Source organism: Oncorhynchus kisutch, linkage group LG6 (genome assembly GCF_002021735.2).
Source record: "Oncorhynchus kisutch isolate 150728-3 linkage group LG6, Okis_V2, whole genome shotgun sequence".
Lineage (NCBI taxonomy): Eukaryota > Metazoa > Chordata > Actinopteri > Salmoniformes > Salmonidae > Oncorhynchus > Oncorhynchus kisutch.
Genome location: NC_034179.2, coordinates 16,204,146 through 16,227,950, shown reverse-complemented (window position 1 = coordinate 16,227,950; position 23,805 = coordinate 16,204,146). Strand labels below are relative to the sequence as shown.

The window sequence follows — 23,805 nt, the reverse complement described above, 5'->3', positions numbered from 1 at the left end:
GAGAGGAGTGATGACAGGTTAGTAGCTGAGAGAGGAGTAATGACAGGTTCGTAGCTGAGATGAGTGATGACAGGTTAGTAGCTGAGAGAGGAGTAATGACAGGTTCGTAGCTGAGAGGAGTGATGACAGGTTAGTAGCTGAGAGAGGAGTAATGACAGGTTCGTAGCTGAGAGGAGTGATGACAGGTTAGTAGCTGAGAGAGGAGTAATGACAGGTTAGTAGCTGAGAGGAGTAATGACAGGTTAGTAGCTGAGAGAGGAGTAATGACAGGTTAGTAGCTGAGAGGAATAATAACAGGTTCTGAGAGAGGAGTAATGACAGGTTAGTAGCTGAGAGGAATAATAACAGGTTAGTAGCTGAGAGAGGAGTGATGACAGGTTTGTAGCTGAGAGGAGTGATGACAGGTTAGTAGCTGAGAGGAGTGATGACAGGTTAGTAGCTGAGAGAGGAGTAATGACAGGTTAGTAGCTGAGAGGAGTAATGACAGGTTAGTAGCTGAGAGAGGAGTAATGACAGGTTAGTAGCTGAGAGGAGTAATGACAGGTTAGTAGCTGAGAGAGGAGTGATGACAGGTTAGTAGCTGAGAGGAGTGATGACAGGTTAGTAGCTGAGAGGAATCATAACAGGTTCGTAGCTGAGAGAGGAATAATAACAGGTTAGTAGCTGAGAGAGGAATAATAACAGGTTCGTAGCTGAGAGAGGAATAATAACAGGTTAGTAGCTGAGAGGAATAATAATAGGTTCGTAGCAGAGAGGAATAATAACAGGTTAGTAGCTGAGAGAGGAATAATAACAGGTTCGTAGCAGAGAGGAGTGATGACAGGTTAGTAGCTGAGAGGAGTGATGACAGGTTAGTAGCTGAGAGGAGTGATGACAGGTTAGTAGCTGAGAGGAGTAATGACAGGTTAGTAGCTGAGAGAGGAGTAATGACAGGTTAGTAGCTGAGAGAGGTATAACAACAGGTTCGTAGCTGAGAGAGGAATAATAACAGGTTAGTAGCAGAGAGGAATAATAACAGGTTCGTAGCAGAGAGGAGTGATGACAGGTTAGTAGCTGAGAGAGGAGTAATGACAGGTTCGTAGCTGAGAGGAGTGATGACAGGTTAGTAGCTGAGAGAGGAGTAATGACAGGTTCGTAGCTGAGATGAGTGATGACAGGTTAGTAGCTGAGAGAGGAGTAATGACAGGTTCGTAGCTGAGAGGAGTGATGACAGGTTAGTAGCTGAGAGAGGAGTAATGACAGGTTCGTAGCTGAGAGGAGTGATGACAGGTTAGTAGCTGAGAGAGGAGTAATGACAGGTTAGTAGCTGAGAGGAGTAATGACAGGTTAGTAGCTGAGAGAGGAGTAATGACAGGTTAGTAGCTGAGAGGAATAATAACAGGTTCTGAGAGAGGAGTAATGACAGGTTAGTAGCTGAGAGGAATAATAACAGGTTAGTAGCTGAGAGAGGAGTGATGACAGGTTTGTAGCTGAGAGGAGTGATGACAGGTTAGTAGCTGAGAGGAGTGATGACAGGTTAGTAGCTGAGAGAGGAGTAATGACAGGTTAGTAGCTGAGAGGAGTAATGACAGGTTAGTAGCTGAGAGAGGAGTAATGACAGGTTAGTAGCTGAGAGGAGTAATGACAGGTTAGTAGCTGAGAGAGGAGTGATGACAGGTTAGTAGCTGAGAGGAGTGATGACAGGTTAGTAGCTGAGAGGAGTGATGACAGGTTAGTAGCTCAGAGAGGAGTAATGACAGGTTAGTAGCTGAGAGGAGTGATGACAAGTTAGTAGCTGAGAGGAGTAATGACAGGTTAGTAGCTGAGAGGAGTAATGACAGGTTAGTAGCTGAGAGAGGAATAATAACAGGTTAGTAGCTGAGAGGAATAATAACAGGTTAGTAGCTGAGAGAGGAATAATAACAGGTTAGTAGCTGAGAGGAATAATAACAGGTTAGTAGCTGAGAGAGGAATAATAACAGGTTAGTAGCTGAGAGGAATAATAACAGGTTAGAAGCTGAGAGGAATAATAACAGGTTAGTAGCTGAGAGAGGAATAATAACAGGTTAGTAGCTGAGAGAGGAATAATGACAGATTAGTAGCTGAGAGGAATCATAACAGGTTCGTAGCTGAGAGAGGAATAATAACAGGATAGTAGCTGAGAGAGGAATAATAACAGGTTAGTAGCTGAGAGAGGAGTAATGACAGGTTCGTAGCTGAGAGGAGTGATGACAGGTTAGTAGCTGAGAGAGGAGTAATGACAGGTTCGTAGCTGAGAGGAGTGATGACAGGTTAGTAGCTGAGAGAGGAGTAATGACAGGTTAGTAGCTGAGAGGAGTAATGACAGGTTAGTAGCTGAGAGAGGAGTAATGACAGGTTAGTAGCTGAGAGGAATAATAACAGGTTCTGAGAGAGGAGTAATGACAGGTTAGTAGCTGAGAGAGGAGTAATGACAGGTTCGTAGCTGAGAGGAGTGATGACAGGTTAGTAGCTGAGAGAGGAGTAATGACAGGTTAGTAGCTGAGAGGAGTAATGACAGGTTAGTAGCTGAGAGAGGAGTAATGACAGGTTAGTAGCTGAGAGGAATAATAACAGGTTCTGAGAGAGGAGTAATGACAGGTTAGTAGCTGAGAGGAATAATAACAGGTTAGTAGCTGAGAGAGGAGTGATGACAGGTTTGTAGCTGAGAGGAGTGATGACAGGTTAGTAGCTGAGAGGAGTGATGACAGGTTAGTAGCTGAGAGAGGAGTAATGACAGGTTAGTAGCTGAGAGGAGTAATGACAGGTTAGTAGCTGAGAGAGGAGTAATGATAGGTTAGTAGCTGAGAGGAGTAATGACAGGTTAGTAGCTGAGAGAGGAGTGATGACAGGTTAGTAGCTGAGAGGAGTGATGACAGGTTAGTAGCTGAGAGGAGTGATGACAGGTTAGTAGCTCAGAGAGGAGTAATGACAGGTTAGTAGCTGAGAGGAGTGATGACAAGTTAGTAGCTGAGAGGAGTAATGACAGGTTAGTAGCTGAGAGGAGTAATGACAGGTTAGTAGCTGAGAGAGGAATAATAACAGGTTAGTAGCTGAGAGGAATAATAACAGGTTAGTAGCTGAGAGAGGAATAATAACAGGTTAGTAGCTGAGAGGAATAATAACAGGTTAGTAGCTGAGAGAGGAATAATAACAGGTTAGTAGCTGAGAGGAATAATAACAGGTTAGAAGCTGAGAGGAATAATAACAGGTTAGTAGCTGAGAGAGGAATAATAACAGGTTAGTAGCTGAGAGAGGAATAATGACAGATTAGTAGCTGAGAGGAATCATAACAGGTTCGTAGCTGAGAGAGGAATAATAACAGGATAGTAGCTGAGAGAGGAATAATAACAGGTTAGTAGCTGAGAGAGGAGTAATGACAGGTTCGTAGCTGAGAGGAGTGATGACAGGTTAGTAGCTGAGAGAGGAGTAATGACAGGTTCGTAGCTGAGAGGAGTGATGACAGGTTAGTAGCTGAGAGAGGAGTAATGACAGGTTCGTAGCTGAGAGGAGTGATGACAGGTTAGTAGCTGAGAGAGGAGTAATGACAGGTTAGTAGCTGAGAGGAGTAATGACAGGTTAGTAGCTGAGAGAGGAGTAATGACAGGTTCGTAGCTGAGAGGAGTGATGACAGGTTAGTAGCTGAGAGAGGAGTAATGACAGGTTAGTAGCTGAGAGGAGTAATGACAGGTTAGTAGCTGAGAGAGGAGTAATGACAGGTTAGTAGCTGAGAGGAATAATAACAGGTTCTGAGAGAGGAGTAATGACAGGTTAGTAGCTGAGAGAGGAGTAATGACAGGTTCGTAGCTGAGAGGAGTGATGACAGGTTAGTAGCTGAGAGAGGAGTAATGACAGGTTAGTAGCTGAGAGGAGTAATGACAGGTTAGTAGCTGAGAGAGGAGTAATGACAGGTTAGTAGCTGAGAGGAATAATAACAGGTTCTGAGAGAGGAGTAATGACAGGTTAGTAGCTGAGAGGAATAATAACAGGTTAGTAGCTGAGAGAGGAGTGATGACAGGTTTGTAGCTGAGAGGAGTGATGACAGGTTAGTAGCTGAGAGGAGTGATGACAGGTTAGTAGCTGAGAGAGGAGTAATGACAGGTTAGTAGCTGAGAGGAGTAATGACAGGTTAGTAGCTGAGAGAGGAGTAATGATAGGTTAGTAGCTGAGAGGAGTAATGACAGGTTAGTAGCTGAGAGAGGAGTGATGACAGGTTAGTAGCTGAGAGGAGTGATGACAGGTAGTAGCTGAGAGGAGTGATGACAGGTTAGTAGCTCAGAGAGGAGTAATGACAGGTTAGTAGCTGAGAGGAGTGATGACAAGTTAGTAGCTGAGAGGAGTAATGACAGGTTAGTAGCTGAGAGGAGTAATGACAGGTTAGTAGCTGAGAGAGGAATAATAACAGGTTAGTAGCTGAGAGGAATAATAACAGGTTAGTAGCTGAGAGAGGAATAATAACAGGTTAGTAGCTGAGAGGAATAATAACAGGTTAGTAGCTGAGAGAGGAATAATAACAGGTTAGTAGCTGAGAGGAATAATAACAGGTTAGAAGCTGAGAGGAATAATAACAGGTTAGTAGCTGAGAGAGGAATAATAACAGGTTAGTAGCTGAGAGAGGAATAATGACAGATTAGTAGCTGAGAGGAATCATAACAGGTTCGTAGCTGAGAGAGGAATAATAACAGGATAGTAGCTGAGAGAGGAATAATAACAGGTTAGTAGCTGAGAGAGGAGTAATGACAGGTTCGTAGCTGAGAGGAGTGATGACAGGTTAGTAGCTGAGAGAGGAGTAATGACAGGTTCGTAGCTGAGAGGAGTGATGACAGGTTAGTAGCTGAGAGAGGAGTAATGACAGGTTCGTAGCTGAGAGGAGTGATGACAGGTTAGTAGCTGAGAGAGGAGTAATGACAGGTTAGTAGCTGAGAGGAGTAATGACAGGTTAGTAGCTGAGAGAGGAGTAATGACAGGTTAGTAGCTGAGAGGAATAATAACAGGTTCTGAGAGAGGAGTAATGACAGGTTAGTAGCTGAGAGGAATAATAACAGGTTAGTAGCTGAGAGAGGAGTGATGACAGGTTAGTAGCTGAGAGGAGTGATGACAGATTAGTAGCTGAGAGGAGTGATGACAGGTTAGTAGCTGAGAGAGGAGTAATGACAGGTTAGTAGCTGAGAGGAGTAATGACAGGTTAGTAGCTGAGAGAGGAGTAATGACAGGTTAGTAGCTGAGAGGAGTAATGACAGGTTAGTAGCTGAGAGAGGAGTGATGACAGGTTAGTAGCTGAGAGGAGTGATGACAGGTTAGTAGCTGAGAGGAGTGATGACAGGTTAGTAGCTCAGAGAGGAGTAATGACAGGTTAGTAGCTGAGAGGAGTGATGACAAGTTAGTAGCTGAGAGGAGTAATGACAGGTTAGTAGCTGAGAGGAGTAATGACAGGTTAGTAGCTGAGAGAGGAATAATAACAGGTTAGTAGCTGAGAGGAATAATAACAGGTTAGAAGCTGAGAGGAATAATAACAGGTTAGTAGCTGAGAGAGGAATAATAACAGGTTAGTAGCTGAGAGAGGAATAATGACAGATTAGTAGCTGAGAGGAATCATAACAGGTTCGTAGCTGAGAGAGGAATAATAACAGGTTAGTAGCTGAGAGAGGAATAATAACAGGTTCGTAGCTGAGAGAGGAATAATAACAGGTTAGTAGCTGAGAGGAATAATAATAGGTTCGTAGCAGAGAGGAATAATAACAGGTTAGTAGCTGAGAGAGGAATAATAACAGGTTCGTAGCAGAGAGGAGTGATGACAGGTTAGTAGCTGAGAGGAGTGATGACAGGTTAGTAGCTGAGAGGAGTGATGACAGGTTAGTAGCTGAGAGGAGTAATGACAGGTTAGTAGCTGAGAGAGGAGTAATGACAGGTTAGTAGCTGAGAGAGGTATAATAACAGGTTCGTAGCTGAGAGAGGAATAATAACAGGTTAGTAGCAGAGAGGAATAATAACAGGTTCGTAGCAGAGAGGAGTGATGACAGGTTAGTAGCTGAGAGGAGTGATGACAGGTTAGTAGCTGAGAGGAATAATAACAGGTTAGTAGCTGAGAGAGGATTAATAACAGGTTCGTAGCTGAGAGGAGTAATGACAGGTTAGTAGCTGAGAGGAGTGATGACAGGTTAGTAGCTGAGAGGAATAATAACAGGTTAGTAGCTGAGAGAGGAATAATAACAGGTTCGTAGCTGAGAGAGGAATAATAACAGGTTAGTAGCTGAGAGGAGTGATGACAGGTTAGTAGCTGAGAGAGGAGTAATGACAGGTTCGTAGCTGAGAGGAGTGATGACAGGTTAGTAGCTGAGAGAGGAGTAATGACAGGTTCGTAGCTGAGAGGAGTGATGACAGGTTAGTAGCTGAGAGAGGAGTAATGACAGGTTCGTAGCTGAGAGGAGTGATGACATGTTAGTAGCTGAGAGAAGAGTAATGACAGGTTCGTAGCTGAGAGGAGTGATGACAGGTTAGTAGCTGAGAGAGGAGTAATGACAGGTTAGTAGCTGAGAGGAGTAATGACAGGTTAGTAGCTGAGAGAGGAGTAATGACAGGTTAGTAGCTGAGAGGAATAATAACAGGTTCTGAGAGAGGAGTAATGACAGGTTAGTAGCTGAGAGGAATAATAACAGGTTAGTAGCTGAGAGAGGAGTGATGACAGGTTTGTAGCTGAGAGGAGTGATGACAGGTTAGTAGCTGAGAGGAGTGATGACAGGTTAGTAGCTGAGAGAGGAGTAATGACAGGTTAGTAGCTTAGAGGAGTAATGACAGGTTAGTAGCTGAGAGAGGAGTAATGACAGGTTAGTAGCTGAGAGGAGTAATGACAGGTTAGTAGCTGAGAGAGGAGTGATGACAGGTTAGTAGCTGAGAGGAGTGATGACAGGTTAGTAGCTGAGAGGAGTGATGACAGGTTAGTAGCTCAGAGAGGAGTAATGACAGGTTAGTAGCTGAGAGGAGTGATGACAAGTTAGTAGCTGAGAGGAGTAATGACAGGTTAGTAGCTGAGAGGAGTAATGACAGGTTAGTAGCTGAGAGAGGAATAATAACAGGTTAGTAGCTGAGAGGAATAATAACAGGTTAGTAGCTGAGAGAGGAATAATAACAGGTTAGTAGCTGAGAGGAATAATAACAGGTTAGTAGCTGAGAGAGGAATAATAACAGGTTAGTAGCTGAGAGGAATAATAACAGGTTAGAAGCTGAGAGGAATAATAACAGGTTAGTAGCTGAGAGAGGAATAATAACAGGTTAGTAGCTGAGAGAGGAATAATGACAGATTAGTAGCTGAGAGGAATCATAACAGGTTCGTAGCTGAGAGAGGAATAATAACAGGATAGTAGCTGAGAGAGGAATAATAACAGGTTCGTAGCTGAGAGAGGAATATTAACAGGTTAGTAGCTGAGAGGAATAATAATAGGTTCGTAGCAGAGAGGAATAATAACAGGTTAGTAGCTGAGAGAGGAATAATAACAGGTTCGTAGCAGAGAGGAGTGATGACAGGTTAGTAGCTGAGAGGAGTGATGACAGGTTAGTAGCTGAGAGGAGTGATGACAGGTTAGTAGCTGAGAGGAGTAATGACAGGTTAGTAGCTGAGAGAGGAGTAATGACAGGTTAGTAGCTGAGAGAGGTATAATAACAGGTTCGTAGCTGAGAGAGGAATAATAACAGGTTAGTAGCTGAGAGGAATAATAACAGGTTCGTAGCAGAGAGGAGTGATGACAGGTTAGTAGCTGAGAGGAGTGATGACAGGTTAGTAGCTGAGAGGAATAATAACAGGTTAGTAGCTGAGAGAGGATTAATAACAGGTTCGTAGCTGAGAGGAGTAATGACAGGTTAGTAGCTGAGAGGAGTGATGACAGGTTAGTAGCTGAGAGAGGAGTAATGACAGGTTCGTAGCTGAGAGGAGTGATGACAGGTTAGTAGCTGAGAGAGGAGTAATGACAGGTTCGTAGCTGAGAGGAGTGATGACAGGTTAGTAGCTGAGAGAGGAGTAATGACAGGTTTGTAGCTGAGAGGAGTGATGACAGGTTAGTAGCTGAGAGAGGAGTAATGACAGGTTCGTAGCTGAGAGGAGTGATGACAGGTTAGTAGCTGAGAGAGGAGTAATGACAGGTTAGTAGCTGAGAGGAGTAATGACAGGTTAGTAGCTGAGAGAGGAAGTAATGACAGGTTAGTAGCTGAGAGGAATAATAACAGGTTCGTAGCTGAGAGAGGAATAATAACAGGTTCGTAGCAGAGAGGAGTGATGGCAGGTTAGTAGCTGAGAGGAATAATAACAGGTTAGTAGCTGAGAGAGGAGTGATGACAGGTTAGTAGCTGAGAGGAGTGATGACAGGTTAGTAGCTGAGAGGAGTGATGACAGGTTAGTAGCTGAGAGAGGAGTAATGACAGGTTAGTAGCTGAGAGGAGTAATGACAGGTTAGTAGCTGAGAGAGGAGTAATGACAGGTTAGTAGCTGAGAGGAGTAATGACAGGTTAGTAGCTGAGAGAGGAGTGATGACAGGTTAGTAGCTGAGAGGAGTGATGACAGGTTAGTAGCTGAGAGGAGTGATGACAGGTTAGTAGCTGAGAGAGGAGTAATGACAGGTTAGTAGCTGAGAGGAGTAATGACAGGTTAGTAGCTGAGAGAGGAGTAATGACAGGTTAGTAGCTGAGAGAGGTATAATAACAGGTTCGTAGCTGAGAGAGGAGTAATAACAGGTTAGTAGCTGAGAGGAATAATAACAGGTTCGTAGCAGAGAGGAGTGATGACAGGTTAGTAGCTGAGAGGAGTGATGACAGGTTAGTAGCTGAGAGGAATAATAACAGGTTAGTAGCTGAGAGGAATAATAACAGGTTAGTAGCTGAGAGGAGTGATGACAGGTTAGTAGCTGAGAGGAGTGATGACAGGTAGTAGCTGAGAGGAGTAATGACAGGTTAGTAGCTGAGAGAGGGAGTAATGACAGGTTCGTAGCTGAGAGGAGTGATGACAGGTTAGTAGCTGAGAGAGGAGTAATTACAGGTTAGTAGCTGAGAGGAGTAATGACAGGTTAGTAGCTGAGAGAGGAGTAATGACAGGTTAGTAGCTGAGAGGAATAATAACAGGTTCGTAGCTGAGAGAGGAATAATAAGAGGTTCGTAGCTATGAGAGGAATAATAACAGGTTCGTAGCAGAGAGGAGTGATGGCAGGTTAGTAGCTGAGAGGAATAATAACAGGTTAGTAGCTGAGAGAGGAGTGATGACAGGTTAGTAGCTGAGAGGAGTGATGACAGGTTTGTAGCTGAGAGGAGTGATGACAGGTTAGTAGCTGAGAGAGGAGTAATGACAGGTTCGTAGCTGAGAGAGGAGTGATGACAGGTTCGTAGCTGAGAGGAGTAATGAAAGGTTACTAGCTGAGAGAGGAGTAATGACAGGTTAATAGCTGAGAGGAGTAATGACAGGTTCGTAGCTGAGAGAGGAGTAATGACAGGTTAGTAGCTGAGAGAAATAATAACAGGTTAGTAGCTGACAGGAATAATAACAGGTTAGTAGCTGAGAGGAATAATAACAGGTTCGTAGCTGAGAGAGGAATAATAACAGGTTCGTAGCTGTGAGAGGAATATAACAGGTTCGTAGCTGAGAGAGGAGTGATAACAGGTTCGTAGCAGAGAGGAGTGATGACAGGTTAGTAGCTGAGAGGAATAATAACAGGTTAGTAGCTGAGAGAGGAGTGATGACAGGTTAGTAGCTGAGAGGAGTGATGACAGGTAGTAGCTGAGAGGAGTGATGACAGGTTAGTAGCTGAGAGAGGAGTAATGACAGGTTAGTAGCTGAGAGGAGTAATGACAGGTTAGTAGCTGAGAGAGGAGTAATGTCAGGTTAGTAGCTGAGAGGAGTATAGACAGGTTAGTAGCTGAGAGAGGAGTATGACAGGTTAGTAGCTGAGAGAGGAGTAATGACAGGTTAGTAGCTGAGAGAGGAGTAATGACAGGTTAGTAGCTGAGAGAGGAGTAATGACAGGTTCGTAGCTGAGAGAGGAGTGATGACAGGTTCGTAGCTGAGAGGAGTAATGACAGGTTAGTAGCTGAGAGAGGAGTAATGACAGGTAGTAGCTGAGAGGAGTATAGACAGGTTAGTAGCTGAGAGAGGTAGTAATGACAGGTTAGTAGCTGAGAGAGGAGTGATGACAGGTTCGTAGCTGAGAGAGGAGTGATGACAGGTTAGTAGCTGAGAGGAGTATAGACAGGTTAGTAGCTGAGAGAGGAGTAATGACAGGTTAGTAGCTGAGAGAAATAATAACAGGTTAGTAGCTGACAGGAATAATAACAGGTTAGTAGCTGAGAGGAATAATAACAGGTTAGTAGCTGAGAGAGGAATAATAACAGGTTAGTAGCTGAGAGAGGAATAATAACAGGTTAGTAGCTGAGAGGAATAATAACAGGTTAGTAGCTGAGAGGAGTAATGACAGGTTAGTAGCTGAGAGAGGAATAATAACAGGTTAGTAGCTGAGAGAGGAATAATAACAGGTTAGTAGCTGAGAGAGGAGTAATGACAGGTTCGTAGCTGAGAGAGGAATAATAACAGGTTAGTAGCTGAGAGGAATAATAACAGGTTAGTAGCTGAGAGAGGAATAATAACAGGTTCGTAGCTGAGAGAGGAATAATAACAGGTTCGTAGCTGAGAGGAGTAATGACAGGTTAGTAGCTGAGAGAGGAGTGATGACAGGTTAGTAGCTGAGAGGAGTGATGACAGGTTAGTAGCTGAGAGGAGTGATGACAGGTTAGTAGCTGAGAGGAGTAATGACAGGTTAGTAGCTGAGAGAGGAGTTAATGACAGGTTAGTAGCTGAGAGAGGAGGAATAATAACAGGTTAGTAGCTGAGAGAGGAGTAATGACAGGTTCGTAGCTGAGAGAGGAATAATGACAGGTTCGTAGCTGAGAGGAGTAATGACAAGCGTTAGTAGCTGAGAGAGGAGTAATGATAGGTTAGTAGCTGAGAGGAGTAATGACAGGTTAGTAGCTGAGAGAGGAGTAATGACAGGTTAGTAGCTGAGAGAGCAGCAATGACAGGTTAGTAGCTGAGAGGAGTGATGACAGGTTAGTAGCTGAGAGGAGAAATGACAGGTTAGTAGCTGAGAGGAGTAATAACAGGTTAGTAGCTGACAGGAATAATAACAGGTTAGTAGCTGAGAGAGGATTAATAACAGGTTAGTAGCTGAGAGAGGATTAATAACAGGTTTGTAGCTGAGAGAGGAATAATAACAGGTTAGTAGCTGAGAGAGGAATAATAACAGGTTAGTAGCTGAGAGGAATAATAACAGGTTCGTAGCAGAGAGGAGTGATGACAGGTTAGTAGCTGAGAGAGGAGTAATGACAGGTTAGTAGCTGAGAGGAATAATAACAGGTTAGTAGCTGAGAGAGGAGTGATGACAGGTTAGTAGCTGAGAGAGGAGTAATGACAGGTTCGTAGCTGAGAGGAGTGATGACTGGTTAGTAGCTGAGAGGAGTGATGACAGGTTAGTAGCTGAGAGGAGTATGACAGGTTAGTAGCTGAGAGAGGAGTAATGACAGGTTAGTAGCTGAGAGAGGAATAATAACAGGTTAGTACCTGAGAGGAATAATAACAGGTTAGTAGCTGAGAGGAGTAATTACAGGGTAGTAGCTGAGAGAGGAATAATAACAGGTTAGTAGCTGAGAGAGGAATAATAACAGTTAGTAGCCTGAGAGAGGAGTAATGACAGGTTCGTAGCTGAGAGAGGAATAATAACAGGTTGTAGTGAGAGGAATAATAACAGGTTAGTAGCTGAGAGAGGAATAAAAACAGGTTCGTAGCTGAGAGAGGTAATAATAACAGGTTCGTAGCTGAGAGGAGTAATGAAGGTTAATAGCTGAGAGAGGAGTGATGACAGGTTAGTAGCTGAGAGTAGTGATGAAGGTTAGTAGCTGAGAGGAGTGATGACAGGTTAGTAGCTGAGAGGAGTGATGACAGGTTTAGTAGCCTGAGAGGAGTAATGACAGGGTTAGTAGCTGAGAGAGGAGTAATGACAGGTTAGTAGCTAGGAGAGGAATAATAACAGGTTAGTAGCTGAGAGAGGAGTATGACAGGTTCGTAGCTGAGAGGAGTAATGACAGGTTAGTAGCTGAGAGAGGAGTAATGACAGGTTAGTAGCTGAGAGGAGTAATGACAGGTTAGTAGCTGAGAGGAGTAATGACAGGTTAGTAGCTGAGAGAGGAATGACAGGTTAGTAGCTGAGAGGAGTGATGACAGGTTAGTAGCTGAGAGGAGTAATGACAGGTTAGTAGCTGAGAGGAGTAATGACAGGTTAGTAGCTGAGAGAGGATTAATGACAGTTTAGTAGCTGTGAGAGGAGTAATGACAGGTTAGTAGCTGAGAGAGGAATAATAACAGGTTAGTAGCTGAGAGGAATAATAACAGGTTAGTAGCTGAGAGGAGTAATAACAGGTTAGTAGCTGAGAGAGGAATAATAACAGGTTAGTAGCTGAGAGAGGAAGTAATGACAGGTTAGTAGCTGAGAGAGGAGTAATAACAGGTTAGTAGCTGAGAGAGGAATAATAACAGGTTAGTAGCTGAGAGAGGAATAATAACAGGTTAGTAGCTGAGAGGAATAATAACAGGTTCGTAGCAGAGAGGAGTGATGACAGGTTAGTAGCTGAGAGAGGATAATGACAGGTTAGTAGCTGAGAGAGGAATAATAACAGGTTAGTAGCTGAGAGAGGAATAATAACAGGTTCGTAGCTGAGAGAGGAATAATAACAGGTTTGTAGCTGAGAGGAGTAATGACAGGTTAGTAGCTGAGAGGAGTATGACAGGTTAGTAGCTGAGAGGAGTGATGACAGGTTAGTAGCTGAGAGGAGTGATGACAGGTTAGTAGCTGAGAGGAGTAATGACAGGTTAGTAGCTGAGAGGAGTAATGACAGGTTAGTAGCTGAGAGAGGAGTAATGACAGGTTAGTAGCTGAGAGGAATAATAACAGGTTAGTAGCTGAGAGAGGAGTAATGACAGGTTAGTAGCTGAGAGAGAGGATAATGACAGGTTAGTAGCTGAGAGAGGAGAATAATGACAGGTTAGTAGCTGAGAGAGGAGTAATGACAGGTTAGTAGCTGAGAGGAGTAATGACAGGTTAGTAGCTGAGAGAGGAGTAATGACAGGTTAGTAGCTGAGAGAGGAATAATGACAGGTTAGTAGCTGAGAGGAGTAATGACAGGTTAGTAGCTGAGAGGAGTGATGACAGGTTAGTAGCTGAGAGGAGTAATGACAGGTTAGTAGCTGAGAGGAGTAATGACAGGTTAGTAGCTGAGAGAGGAATAATGACAGGTTAGTAGCTGAGAGAGGAATAATAACAGGTTAGTAGCTGAGAGGAATAATAACAGGTTAGAAGCTGAGAGGAGTAATGACAGGTTAGTAGCTGAGAGACGGATAATAACAGGTTAGTAGAGCTGTGAGAGAGGAATAATAACAGGTTTAGTAAGTCCCTGAGAGAGGAGTAGTAATGGACAGGTTCGTATCTGAGAGAGGAATAATAAACAGGTTTGTAGCGATGAAGGAGAGGTAGTAATGAAGGTCGTAGCTGAGAGGAGTAATGACAGTGTTAGCAGCTGTAGAGAGGGAGATAATGACAGGTTTAGTAAGCTGAGAGGAAGTCAATGACAGGGAGTAACTGACAGTTAGTAGCTGAGAGAGGAGTAATGAGCAGTTTAAGTAGCTGTGAGAGGAGTAATGACAGGTTGAGCTGAGAGAGGAATAATACAGGTTAGTAGCTGAGAGGAAAATAACAGGTTAGTAGCTGAGAGGAATAATAACAGGTTAGTAGCTGAAGAGAGGAATCTACCAGGTTGTAGCTGAAGAGCGAATAATAACAGGTTCGTAGCTGAGAGAGGAATAATAACAGGTTAGTAGCTGAAGAGGAAATAATAACAGGTTCGTAGCTGAGAAGAGGAATAATAACAGGTTCGTGCATGAGAGAGGAATAATAAGAAGGTTCGTAGCTGAGAGAGGAATAATAACAGGTTCGTCAGCAGAGAGGAGTGATGACAGGCTTAGTAGCTGAGAGAGGAGTAATGACAGGATTAGTAGCTGAGAGGAAAATAACAGGTTTAGTTAGCTTAGAGAGGGAAGTGATTGACAGGTTAGTAGCTGAGAGGAGTGATGACAGGTTAGTAGCTGAGAGAGTGGATGACAGGTTAGTAGCTGAGAGGAGTGATGACAGGTTAGTAGCTGAGAGGAGTAATGACAGGTTAGTAGCTGAGAGAGGAGTAATGACAGGTTAGTAGCTGAGAGGAGTAATGACAGGTTAGTAGCTGAGAGAGGAGTAATGACAGGTTAGTAGCTGAGAGGAGTAATGACAGGTTAGTAGCTGAGAGGAGTAATGACAGGTTAGTAGCTGAGAGAGGAGTAATGACAGGTTAGTAGCTGAGAGGAGTAATGACAGGTTAGTAGCTGAGAGAGGAGTAATGACAGGTTAGTAGCTGAGAGAGGAGTAATGACAGGTTAGTAGCTGAGAGAGGAGTAATGACAGGTTAGTAGCTGAGAGAGGAGTAATGACAGGTTAGTAGCTGAGAGGAGTAATGGCAGGTTAGTAGCTGAGAGAGGAGTAATGGCAGGTTAGTAGCTGAGAGAGGAGTAATGACAGGTTAGTAGCTGAGAGAGGAGTAATGGCAGGTTAGTAGCTGAGAGAGGAGTAATGACAGGTTAGTAGCTGAGAGAGGAGTAATGACAGGTAGCTAGCTGACGAGAGGAGTATGCAGTTAATAGCTGGAGAGAGGAGTAATGCCAGGTTAATAGCTGAGACGAGGAGTAATGACAGGTTAGTCGCTGAGAGAGGAGTAATGACAGGTTAGTAGCTGAAGAGGAGTATGACAGGTTAGTAGCTGAGAGGAGTAATGACAGGTTAGTAGCTGAGAGAGCAGCGATGACAGGTTAGTAGCTGAGAGGAGTGATGACGGTTAGTAGCTGAGAGGAGTAATGACAGGTTAGTAGCTGAGAGGAGTAATGACAGTTAGTTAGCTGAGAGAGGATTAATGACAGTTTTAGTAGCTGTGAGAGGAGTAATGACAGGTTAGTAGCTGAGAGAGGAATAATAACAGGTTAGTAGCTGAGAGGAATAATAACAGGTTAGTAGCTGAGAGGAATAATAACAGGTTAGTAGCTGAGAGAGGAATAATAACAGGTTTGTAGCTGAGAGAGGAATAATAACAGGTTAGTAGCTGAGAGGAATAATAACAGGTCCGTAGCTGAGAGAGGAATATAACAGGTTCGTAGCTGAGAGAGGAATAATAACAGGTTCGTAGCTGAGAGAGGAATAATAACAGGTTCGTAGCAGAGAGGAGTGATGACAGGTTAGTAGCTGAGAGAGGAGTAAAGACAGGTTAGTAGCTGAGAGGAATAATAACAGGTTAGTAGCTGAGAGAGGAATAATAACAGGTTCGTAGCTGAGAGAGGAATAATAACAGGTTCGTAGCTGAGAGGAGTAATGACAGGTTAGTAGCTGAGAGAGGAGTGATGACAGGTTAGTAGCTGAGAGGAGTGATGACAGGTTAGTAGCTGAGAGGAGTGATGACAGGTTAGTAGCTGAGAGGAGTGATGACAGGTTAGTAGCTGAGAGGAGTAATGACAGGTTAGTAGCTGAGAGAGGAGTAATGACAGGTTAGTAGCTGAGAGAGGAATAATAACAGGTTAGTAGCTGAGAGAGGAGTAATGACAGGTTCGTAGCTGAGAGAGGAGTAATGACAGGTACGTAGCTGAGAGGAGTAATGACAGGTTAGTAGCTGAGAGAGGAGTAATGACAGGTTAGTAGCTGAGAGGAGTAATGACAGGTTAGTAGCTGAGAGAGGAGTAATGACAGGTTAGTAGCTGAGAGAGCAGCAATGACAGGTTAGTAGCTGAGAGGAGTGATGACTGGTTAGTAGCTGAGAGGAGTGATGACAGGTTAGTAGCTGAGAGGAGTAATGACAGGTTAGTAGCTGAGAGAGGAGTAATGACAGGTTAGTAGCTGAGAGAGGAATAATAACAGGTTAGTAGCTGAGAGAGGAATAATAACAGGTTAGTAGCTGAGAGGAATAATAACAGGTTAGAAGCTGAGAGGAGTAATGACAGGTTAGTAGCTGAGAGAGGAATAATAACAGGTTAGTAGCTGAGAGAGGAATAATAACAGGTTAGTAGCTGAGAGAGGAGTAATGACAGGTTCGTATCTGAGAGAGGAATAATAACAGGTTTGTAGCTGAGAGAGGAGTAATGACAGGTTCGTAGCTGAGAGGAGTAATGACAGGTTAGCAGCTGAGAGAGGAGTAATGACAGGTTAGTAGCTGAGAGGAGTAATGACAGGTTAGTAGCTGAGAGAGGAGTAATGACAGTTTAGTAGCTGTGAGAGGAGTAATGACAGGTTAGTAGCTGAGAGAGGAATAATAACAGGTTAGTAGCTGAGAGGAATAATAACAGGTTAGTAGCTGAGAGGAATAATAACAGGTTAGTAGCTGAGAGAGGAATAATAACAGGTTAGTAGCTGAGAGAGGAATAATAACAGGTTCGTAGCTGAGAGAGGAATAATAACAGGTTAGTAGCTGAGAGGAATAATAACAGGTTCGTAGCTGAGAGAGGAATAATAACAGGTTCGTAGCTGAGAGAGGAATAATAAGAGGTTCGTAGCTGAGAGAGGAATAATAACAGGTTCGTAGCAGAGAGGAGTGATGACAGGTTAGTAGCTGAGAGAGGAGTAATGACAGGTTAGTAGCTGAGAGGAATAATAACAGGTTAGTAGCTTAGAGAGGAGTGATGACAGGTTAGTAGCTGAGAGGAGTGATGACAGGTTAGTAGCTGAGAGGAGTGATGACAGGTTAGTAGCTGAGAGGAGTAATGACAGGTTAGTAGCTGAGAGAGGAGTAATGACAGGTTAGTAGCTGAGAGAGGAATAATAACAGGTTAGTAGCTGAGAGAGGAGTAATGACAGGTTCGTAGCTGAGAGAGGAGTAATGACAGGTTCGTAGCTGAGAGGAGTAATGCCAGGTTAATAGCTGAGAGAGGAGTAATGACAGGTTAGTAGCTGAGAGGAGTAATGACAGGTTAGTAGCTGAGAGAGGAGTAATGACAGGTTAGTAGCTGAGAGACATAATAACAGGTTAGTAGCTGAGAGGAGTAATAACAGGTTAGTAGCTGAGAGAGGAGTAATGACAGGTTAGTAGCTGAGAGGAGTAATGACAGGTTAGTAGCTGAGAGAGGAGTAATGGCAGGTTAGTAGCTGAGAGAGGAGTAATGGCAGGTTAGTAGCTGAGAGAGGAGTAATGACAGGTTAGTAGCTGAGAGAGGAGCAATGACAGGTTAGTAGCTGAGAGGAGTAATGGCAGGTTAGTAGCTGAGAGAGGAGTAATGGCAGGTTAGTAGCTGAGAGAGGAGTAATGACAGGTTAGTAGCTGAGAGAGGAGTAATGGCAGGTTAGTAGCTGAGAGAGGAGTAATGACAGGTTAGTAGCTGAGAGAGGAGTAATGACAGGTTAGTAGCTGAGAGAGGAGTAATGACAGGTTAGTACCTGAGAGGAGTAATGGCAGGTTAGTAGCTGAGAGAGGAGTAATGGCAGGTTAGTAGCTGAGAGAGGAGTAATGACAGGTTCGTAGCTGAGAGGAGTAATGACAGGTTAATAGCTGAGAGAGGAGTAATGACAGGTTAGTAGCTGAGAGGAGTAATGACAGGTTAATAGCTGAGAGAGGAGTAATGACAGGTTAGTAGCTGAGAGGAGTAATGACAGGTTAGTAGCTGAGAGGAGTAATGACAGGTTAGTAGCTGAGAGAGGAGTAATGACAGGTTAGTAGCTGAGAGGAGTAATGACAGGTTAGTAGCTGAGAGAGGAGTAATGGCAGGTTAGTAGCTGAGAGAGGAGTAATGTTAGGTTAGTAGCTGAGAGAGGAGTAATGACAGGTTAGTAGCTGAGAGAGGAGCAATGACAGGTTAGTAGCTGAGAGGAGTAATGGCAGGTTAGTAGCTGAGAGAGGAGTAATGGCAGGTTAGTAGCTGAGAGAGGAGTAATGACAGGTTAGTAGCTGAGAGAGGAGTAATGGCAGGTTAGTAGCTGAGAGAGGAGTAATGACAGGTTAGTAGCTGAGAGAGGAGTAATGACAGGTTAGTAGCTGAGAGAGGAGTAATGCCAGGTTAATAGCTGAGAGAGGAGTAATGACAGGTTAGTCGCTGAGAGAGGAGTAATGACAGGTTAGTAGCTGAGAGAGGAGTAATGGCAGGTTAGTAGCTGAGAGAGGAGTAATGACAGGTTAGTAGCTGAGAGAGGAGTAATGACAGGTTAGTAGCTGAGAGAGGAGTAATGGCAGGTTAGTAGCTGAGAGAGGAGTAATGACAGGTTAGTAGCTGAGAGAGGAATAATAACAGGTTAGTAGCTGAGAGAGGAGTAATGGCAGGTTAGTAGCTGAGAGAGGAGTAATGCCAGGTTAATAGCTGAGAGAGGAGTAATGACAGGTTAGTCGCTGAGAGAGGAGTAATGACAGGTTAGTAGCTGAGAGAGGAGTAATGGCAGGTTAGTAGCTGAGAGAGGAGTAATGACAGGTTAGTAGCTGAGAGAGGAGTAATGACAGGTTAGTAGCTGAGAGAGGAGTAATGGCAGGTTAGTAGCTGAGAGAGGAGTAATGACAGGTTAGTAGCTGAGAGAGGAATAATAACAGGTTAGTAGCTGAGAGAGGAGTAATGGCAGGTTAGTAGCTGAGAGAGGAGTAATGACAGGTTAGTAGCCTACACCAACAGAAATATGAGAAGCTTTACGCCCCTCTTGCACTCACTCCCTCTTTCTTTCTCTTTCTCTCTCTTTTCTCTCCCACTCTGTGCGTGTGTGTGTGTATGTGTGTGTGTGTGTGTGTGTGTGTGTGTGTGTGTGTGTGTGTGTGTGTGTGTGTGTGTGTGTGTGTGTGTGTGTGTGTGTGTGTGTGTGTGTGTGTGTGTGTGTGTGTGTGTGTGTGTGTGTGCGTGTTGTTATTGAGAAGTCATGTTGACTTGCCCTCTGTGTTCAGTCCTCCACAGGTGGTGACTCCTCCACAGACTGTTGCTTCCCCTCCCCACAGTGAAGGCAGCAGCAGTACAGACTGTGTTACCATACAGGTACTAAACAAACACACAACATTCACATCACATATTTTACTGTAGCAGTAGCCTTTGCTATTAGATAGCTTTAACACCACACAAGTCAGTGTTTTCATGATGGCAAATGTACTTATTAAATGACATTTATCCATCCCTCTCTTCTCCCGTCTCAGTCCGAAGAAGAAGGGGAGAGGGGGCTGATTTCTGAGTGGGTATGGGACTGGTCCAGTCGGCCTGAGAACCTTCCACCAAAGTAAGAACCTACGCATATAATTGGAATTATTCCAAATTGATTTTCACTGTAATTCATTTTAATTCCATTGACCTTATTTGAGTAGTTGCAATGTGAACACATTAACATACACACAGTACTTGGCTGCTAAGAACAACCACTGACTCATGGGGGGCCTGTGGATTTGCTAGAGGGAATGTAGTTATTATTTTAATACATAATGAATAAAACTGGTTACAATAGCATTGAAACCTGACAGATAATATCTCTCCATTACATCTGAACATGACATATGATGTTATTTTACAGTCATGAAGGTATGTTTCTCTTCATGGTATGAGACTACAGAATTTATCCTGAGAAATCTCCTTTTATCTTGAAAAACAAGACAAAACAAAATGTTTCATTCATGTCTTCCCCCTCTCTCCTTCTCTTCCTCCTTTCTTTCTATCTATCTATGTTCCCATTTCTCCTGATCTCTCTAAATCTCTTTCTATCTTCATCTCCCTTGTTTCCCTTCCCCCCCATCTCTCTCGCTCCCCCAGGGAGTTTGTGTTCCAGCACCCGAAGCAGCAGTCAGGCTCCCTGAGTGTAAGGAAGAGTGAGGTGATGAAGAGAGGCCTGTTCTCCTCCGACGTCCTCATGATCCTCATCCCCTCACTGCTGGTCTCACACCTTCTCACACTGGGAGTGGGGTAAGACACACACACACACATGCCCGTTCAAAGTTTGGGGTCACTTAGAAATGTCGTTGTTTTTGAAAGAAAACCACATCTTTGGTTCATTAAAATAACGGCAAATCAGAAATTAAGAAAAATTAAGTGAAAACAATGTTAAGGTTGTAAATGACTATTGTAGCTGGAAACGGCAGATTTTTTAAAATTGAATCTCTACATAGGCGTACAGAGTTCCATTATCAGCAACCGTCACTCCTGTGTTCCAATGGCATGTTGTGTTAGCTAATCCAAGTTGATCATTTTAAAAGGATAATTGATCATTAGAAAACCCTTTTGCAATTATGTTAGCACAGCTGAAAACTGTTGTTCTAATTAAAAAAGCAATAAATATGGCCTTCTTTATTAGACTAGTTGAGTATCTGGAGCATCAGCATTTGTGGGTTCGATTACAGGCTCAAAATGGCCAGAAACAAAGAACTTTCTTCTGAAACTCATCAGTCTAATCATGTTCTGAGAAATAAAGACTATTCCATGTGAGAAATTACCAAGAAACTGAAGATCTCGTACAACGCTCTGTACTACTCCCTTCACAGAACAGCGTAAACTGGCCCTAACCAGAATAGAAAGAGGAGTGGGAGGCCCCGGTGCACAACTGAGCAAGAGGACAAGTACATTAGAGTATCTAGTTTGAGGACCTCAAGTCCTCAACTGGCAGCTTCATTAAATAGTACCTGCAAAACATCAGTCTCAACATCAACAGTGAAGAGGTGACTCCGGGATGCTGGCCTTCAGGCAGAGTTCCTCTATCCAGTGTCTGTGTTCTTTTGCCCATCTTAATCTTGTGTTTTTATTGGCCAGTCTGAGATATGGATTTTTCTTTGCAACTCAGCCTAGAAGGCCAGCATCCCAGAGTCGCCTCTTCCCTGTTGATGTTGAGACTGGTGTTTTGCAGGTACTATTTCATGAAGCTGCCAGTTTCTCAAATTAGACATTCTAATGTACTTGTCCTCTTGTTCAGTTGTGCACCGGGGCCTCACACTCATCCTTCATTTCTCAGAACAACAATAGACTGATGAGTTTCAGAATAAATTCTTTGTTTCTGGCCATTCTGAGCCTGTAATCGAACCCAAAAATGCTGATGCTCCAGACATTTAACTAGTCCAAAGAAGGCCAGTTTTATTGCTTCTTTAAACAGGACAACAGTTTTCAGCTGTGCTAACTGTCAAGGGAATTGTATCATTCCTATATGTGTTCATTAACCAATACAATTAAAACCCCTCTGTCTGTTTCTAAGAATTTGTAAGATCCTTATTTGCATAAAATAGACAGAGACCAGGCTTATCAAAATTAGCCAATAGCATTTATTCTCGGAGCGCGCTGCTCATATAACCCTGTACAACAGTTTATATATCAAATATGACGTCATAGGTTTTAAAATGTCCTTCCTCCTCTCGATCAGGACAAAGCAGGTTCAAAGGTTCATTCCAACTCACCAGCGCACATACATGACACACAATATAACTGGATTAACTCCTGAAGTCTCACCATAATTTATTACCACTTTAGCAGACAGTTCCAGATACGGAAAACCTGGAGAGGCTCTCGCTGTCTTATTTGATCGCCACAGAGTTATAGTTGAGTCGGTTCAAAATAGGTTAATGACCCTCTTTGCTTACTTAAGACACACACACACACATTCCTTCCTACACAATGGTTATCATTTCCAATTACCCCTTATCCATGCTACATAACCTCTTTCTTAGGAACTAACATTATTCATCAGATATTGTAAAACAGAGTAGAGTTTAATTAGTTATAGTTCTATTTAAATGTAGATATTGTTTAGTCATTATTCATAAAATTCCTAACACTAACATAATTGCAAAAGGGTTTTCTAATGATCAATTAGCCTTTTAAAATTATAAACTTGGATTAGCTAACACAAGGTGCCATTGGAACACAGGAGTGATAGTTGCTGATAATGGACCTCTGTACGCCTATGTACATAGATATTCCATTAAAAATCTGCTGTTTCCATTTACAATAGTCATTTACAACATTAACAATGTCTACGCATTATTTCTGATCAATTTGATGTTATTTTAATGGCCAAAAAAGGTGTTTTTCTTTCAAAAACAAAGACATTTCTATGTAACCCCAAACTTTTGAATGGTAGTGTATATATGTTACAGAGAAGTACAGGACATATTAGCTACCAGCAGAGATAATGAGATGCAGTTTATCTTAGTAATGATAATGAAGTAGCCTACTATTAGGCCACCACCACCTGACTTTCCTAATGACAGCAATCTGTTTTTATACAACAACCAGGTAAATGTGGTTAGAAATGGCAGATTAAAGATATAAGTATAAGTATAAGTATTGTGTTATCAATATTAGCAGTATATTTCTCTCTCCCTTTCTCAGGATATACATAGGGAAGCGATTGGCTGCCTCCACAACTAGCACTCTGTGATATATGCTTCAGGGTAGCGCTCCCATTTGTTGACGGCAGACCAATAGGAATGGCAGGCCTTGCCACAACACACCCATTGCCCCCCTCTCTCGCTGTCATGGGGCAACATAGGACCAGGCCTTTCTTTACCACTGTCTCTCTGTCTGTCTCAATATGTCTGTCTGTCTGTCTGTCCACCACCCACCAGCACGTTGTGTGTCTGTCCATCAGTCAGTCACCCAGCATCTCTGAATCTGTGATTGTCCCAGGGCCAGAGAGAGTGTGTGTGTGTGTGTGTGTGTGTGTGTGTGTGTGTGTGTGTGTGTGTGTGTGTGTGTGTGTGTGTGTGTGTGTGTGTGTGTGTGTGTGTGTGTGTGTGTGTGTGTGTGTGTGTGTGTGTGTGTGTGTGTGTGTGTGTGTGTGTGTGTGTGTGTGTGTGCGTGTGTCAGGGCCGGAGAGAGACTGCTATACAGACATTGTGTCAATAACTCAGACTGAGATCACTATTACTTTACCAGCAGAGTAACACTGATCTCAGTTAACTAACAGAGAGAAACGAGTGATGAGATGGAGAGAGAAAAGGGAGAGAGAAAAAAGAGAGTAACTCCTCACTAAATCCCCATGGAAGGTATGAGCAGGGCGTTGAAGAAATAGGGTATATAGTCCAATGCTTAACCAAATTTAAACCAAAATCGAATTCTGGTGAAAGAAAGTCCCTAACAGTATATCTTTATTTGACTCTGGTCACCAATAATTTGTGTCAGAAATAACAGATCTGTGATAAGCCTGGGTGGTTTGTATAACGTTGAGGAATGGTTTGTATAACGTTCTAAGTGGTTTATGACAACACAAGTGGCGCTGGTTGTTTTTGTTGTCCTATATAACCATCTGACTGTTTAAACTCTGAACTGTTTGAAGGACCATAAGCCCATTAAACTTCATTCCTCATACAGCTCCACATGCCTGTGGTCCGTTTGTCTCTCTTACTAGATCTTTCCTTTTTTATACACTTTTATTGTGTTTGGCTACGCAATCATTTTATGCTAATAATGATACAAGTGCTAGAGAACTGTGATATAATAACATATACAGTACCAGTCAAACGTTTGGACACACCTGCTATTTTTAATTCTATTTAAGGGTTTTTCTTTATTTTTTACTATTTTCTACATTGTAGAATAAAAGTGAAGACATCAAAACTATGATATTACACATATGGAATCATGTAGTAACCAAAAATGTGTTAAACAAATCAAAATATATTTTATATTTGAGATTCTTCAAAGTAGCCACCCTTGGCCTTGATGACAGCTTTGCACACTCTTGGCATTCTCTCAACCAATTTAATGAGGTAGTCACCTGGAATGAATTTCAA

General features: G+C 43.0%; 1 protein-coding gene across 2 annotated transcripts in view; it reads left to right on the top strand.

The window, feature by feature from the left end:
• Window positions 1-23,388, top strand: part of zgc:73226 (BCL2/adenovirus E1B 19 kDa protein-interacting protein 3) — a 46,599-nt gene extending 23,211 nt beyond the window's left edge. For both annotated transcript variants that reach the window (XR_004210196.1, XM_031826297.1), the window contains 4 exons: window positions 18,997-19,084; window positions 19,240-19,319; window positions 19,844-19,993; window positions 22,403-23,388. Coding sequence is in view for 1 of the 2 variants with exons in the window: in XM_031826297.1 (XP_031682157.1) it covers window positions 18,997-19,084; window positions 19,240-19,319; window positions 19,844-19,993; window positions 22,403-22,451 (367 nt within the window). In the remaining variant the exon portion in view is untranslated. The remainder of the gene's footprint in view (window positions 1-18,996; window positions 19,085-19,239; window positions 19,320-19,843; window positions 19,994-22,402) is intronic.
• The last annotated feature ends 417 nt before the right edge of the window (window positions 23,389-23,805 follow it).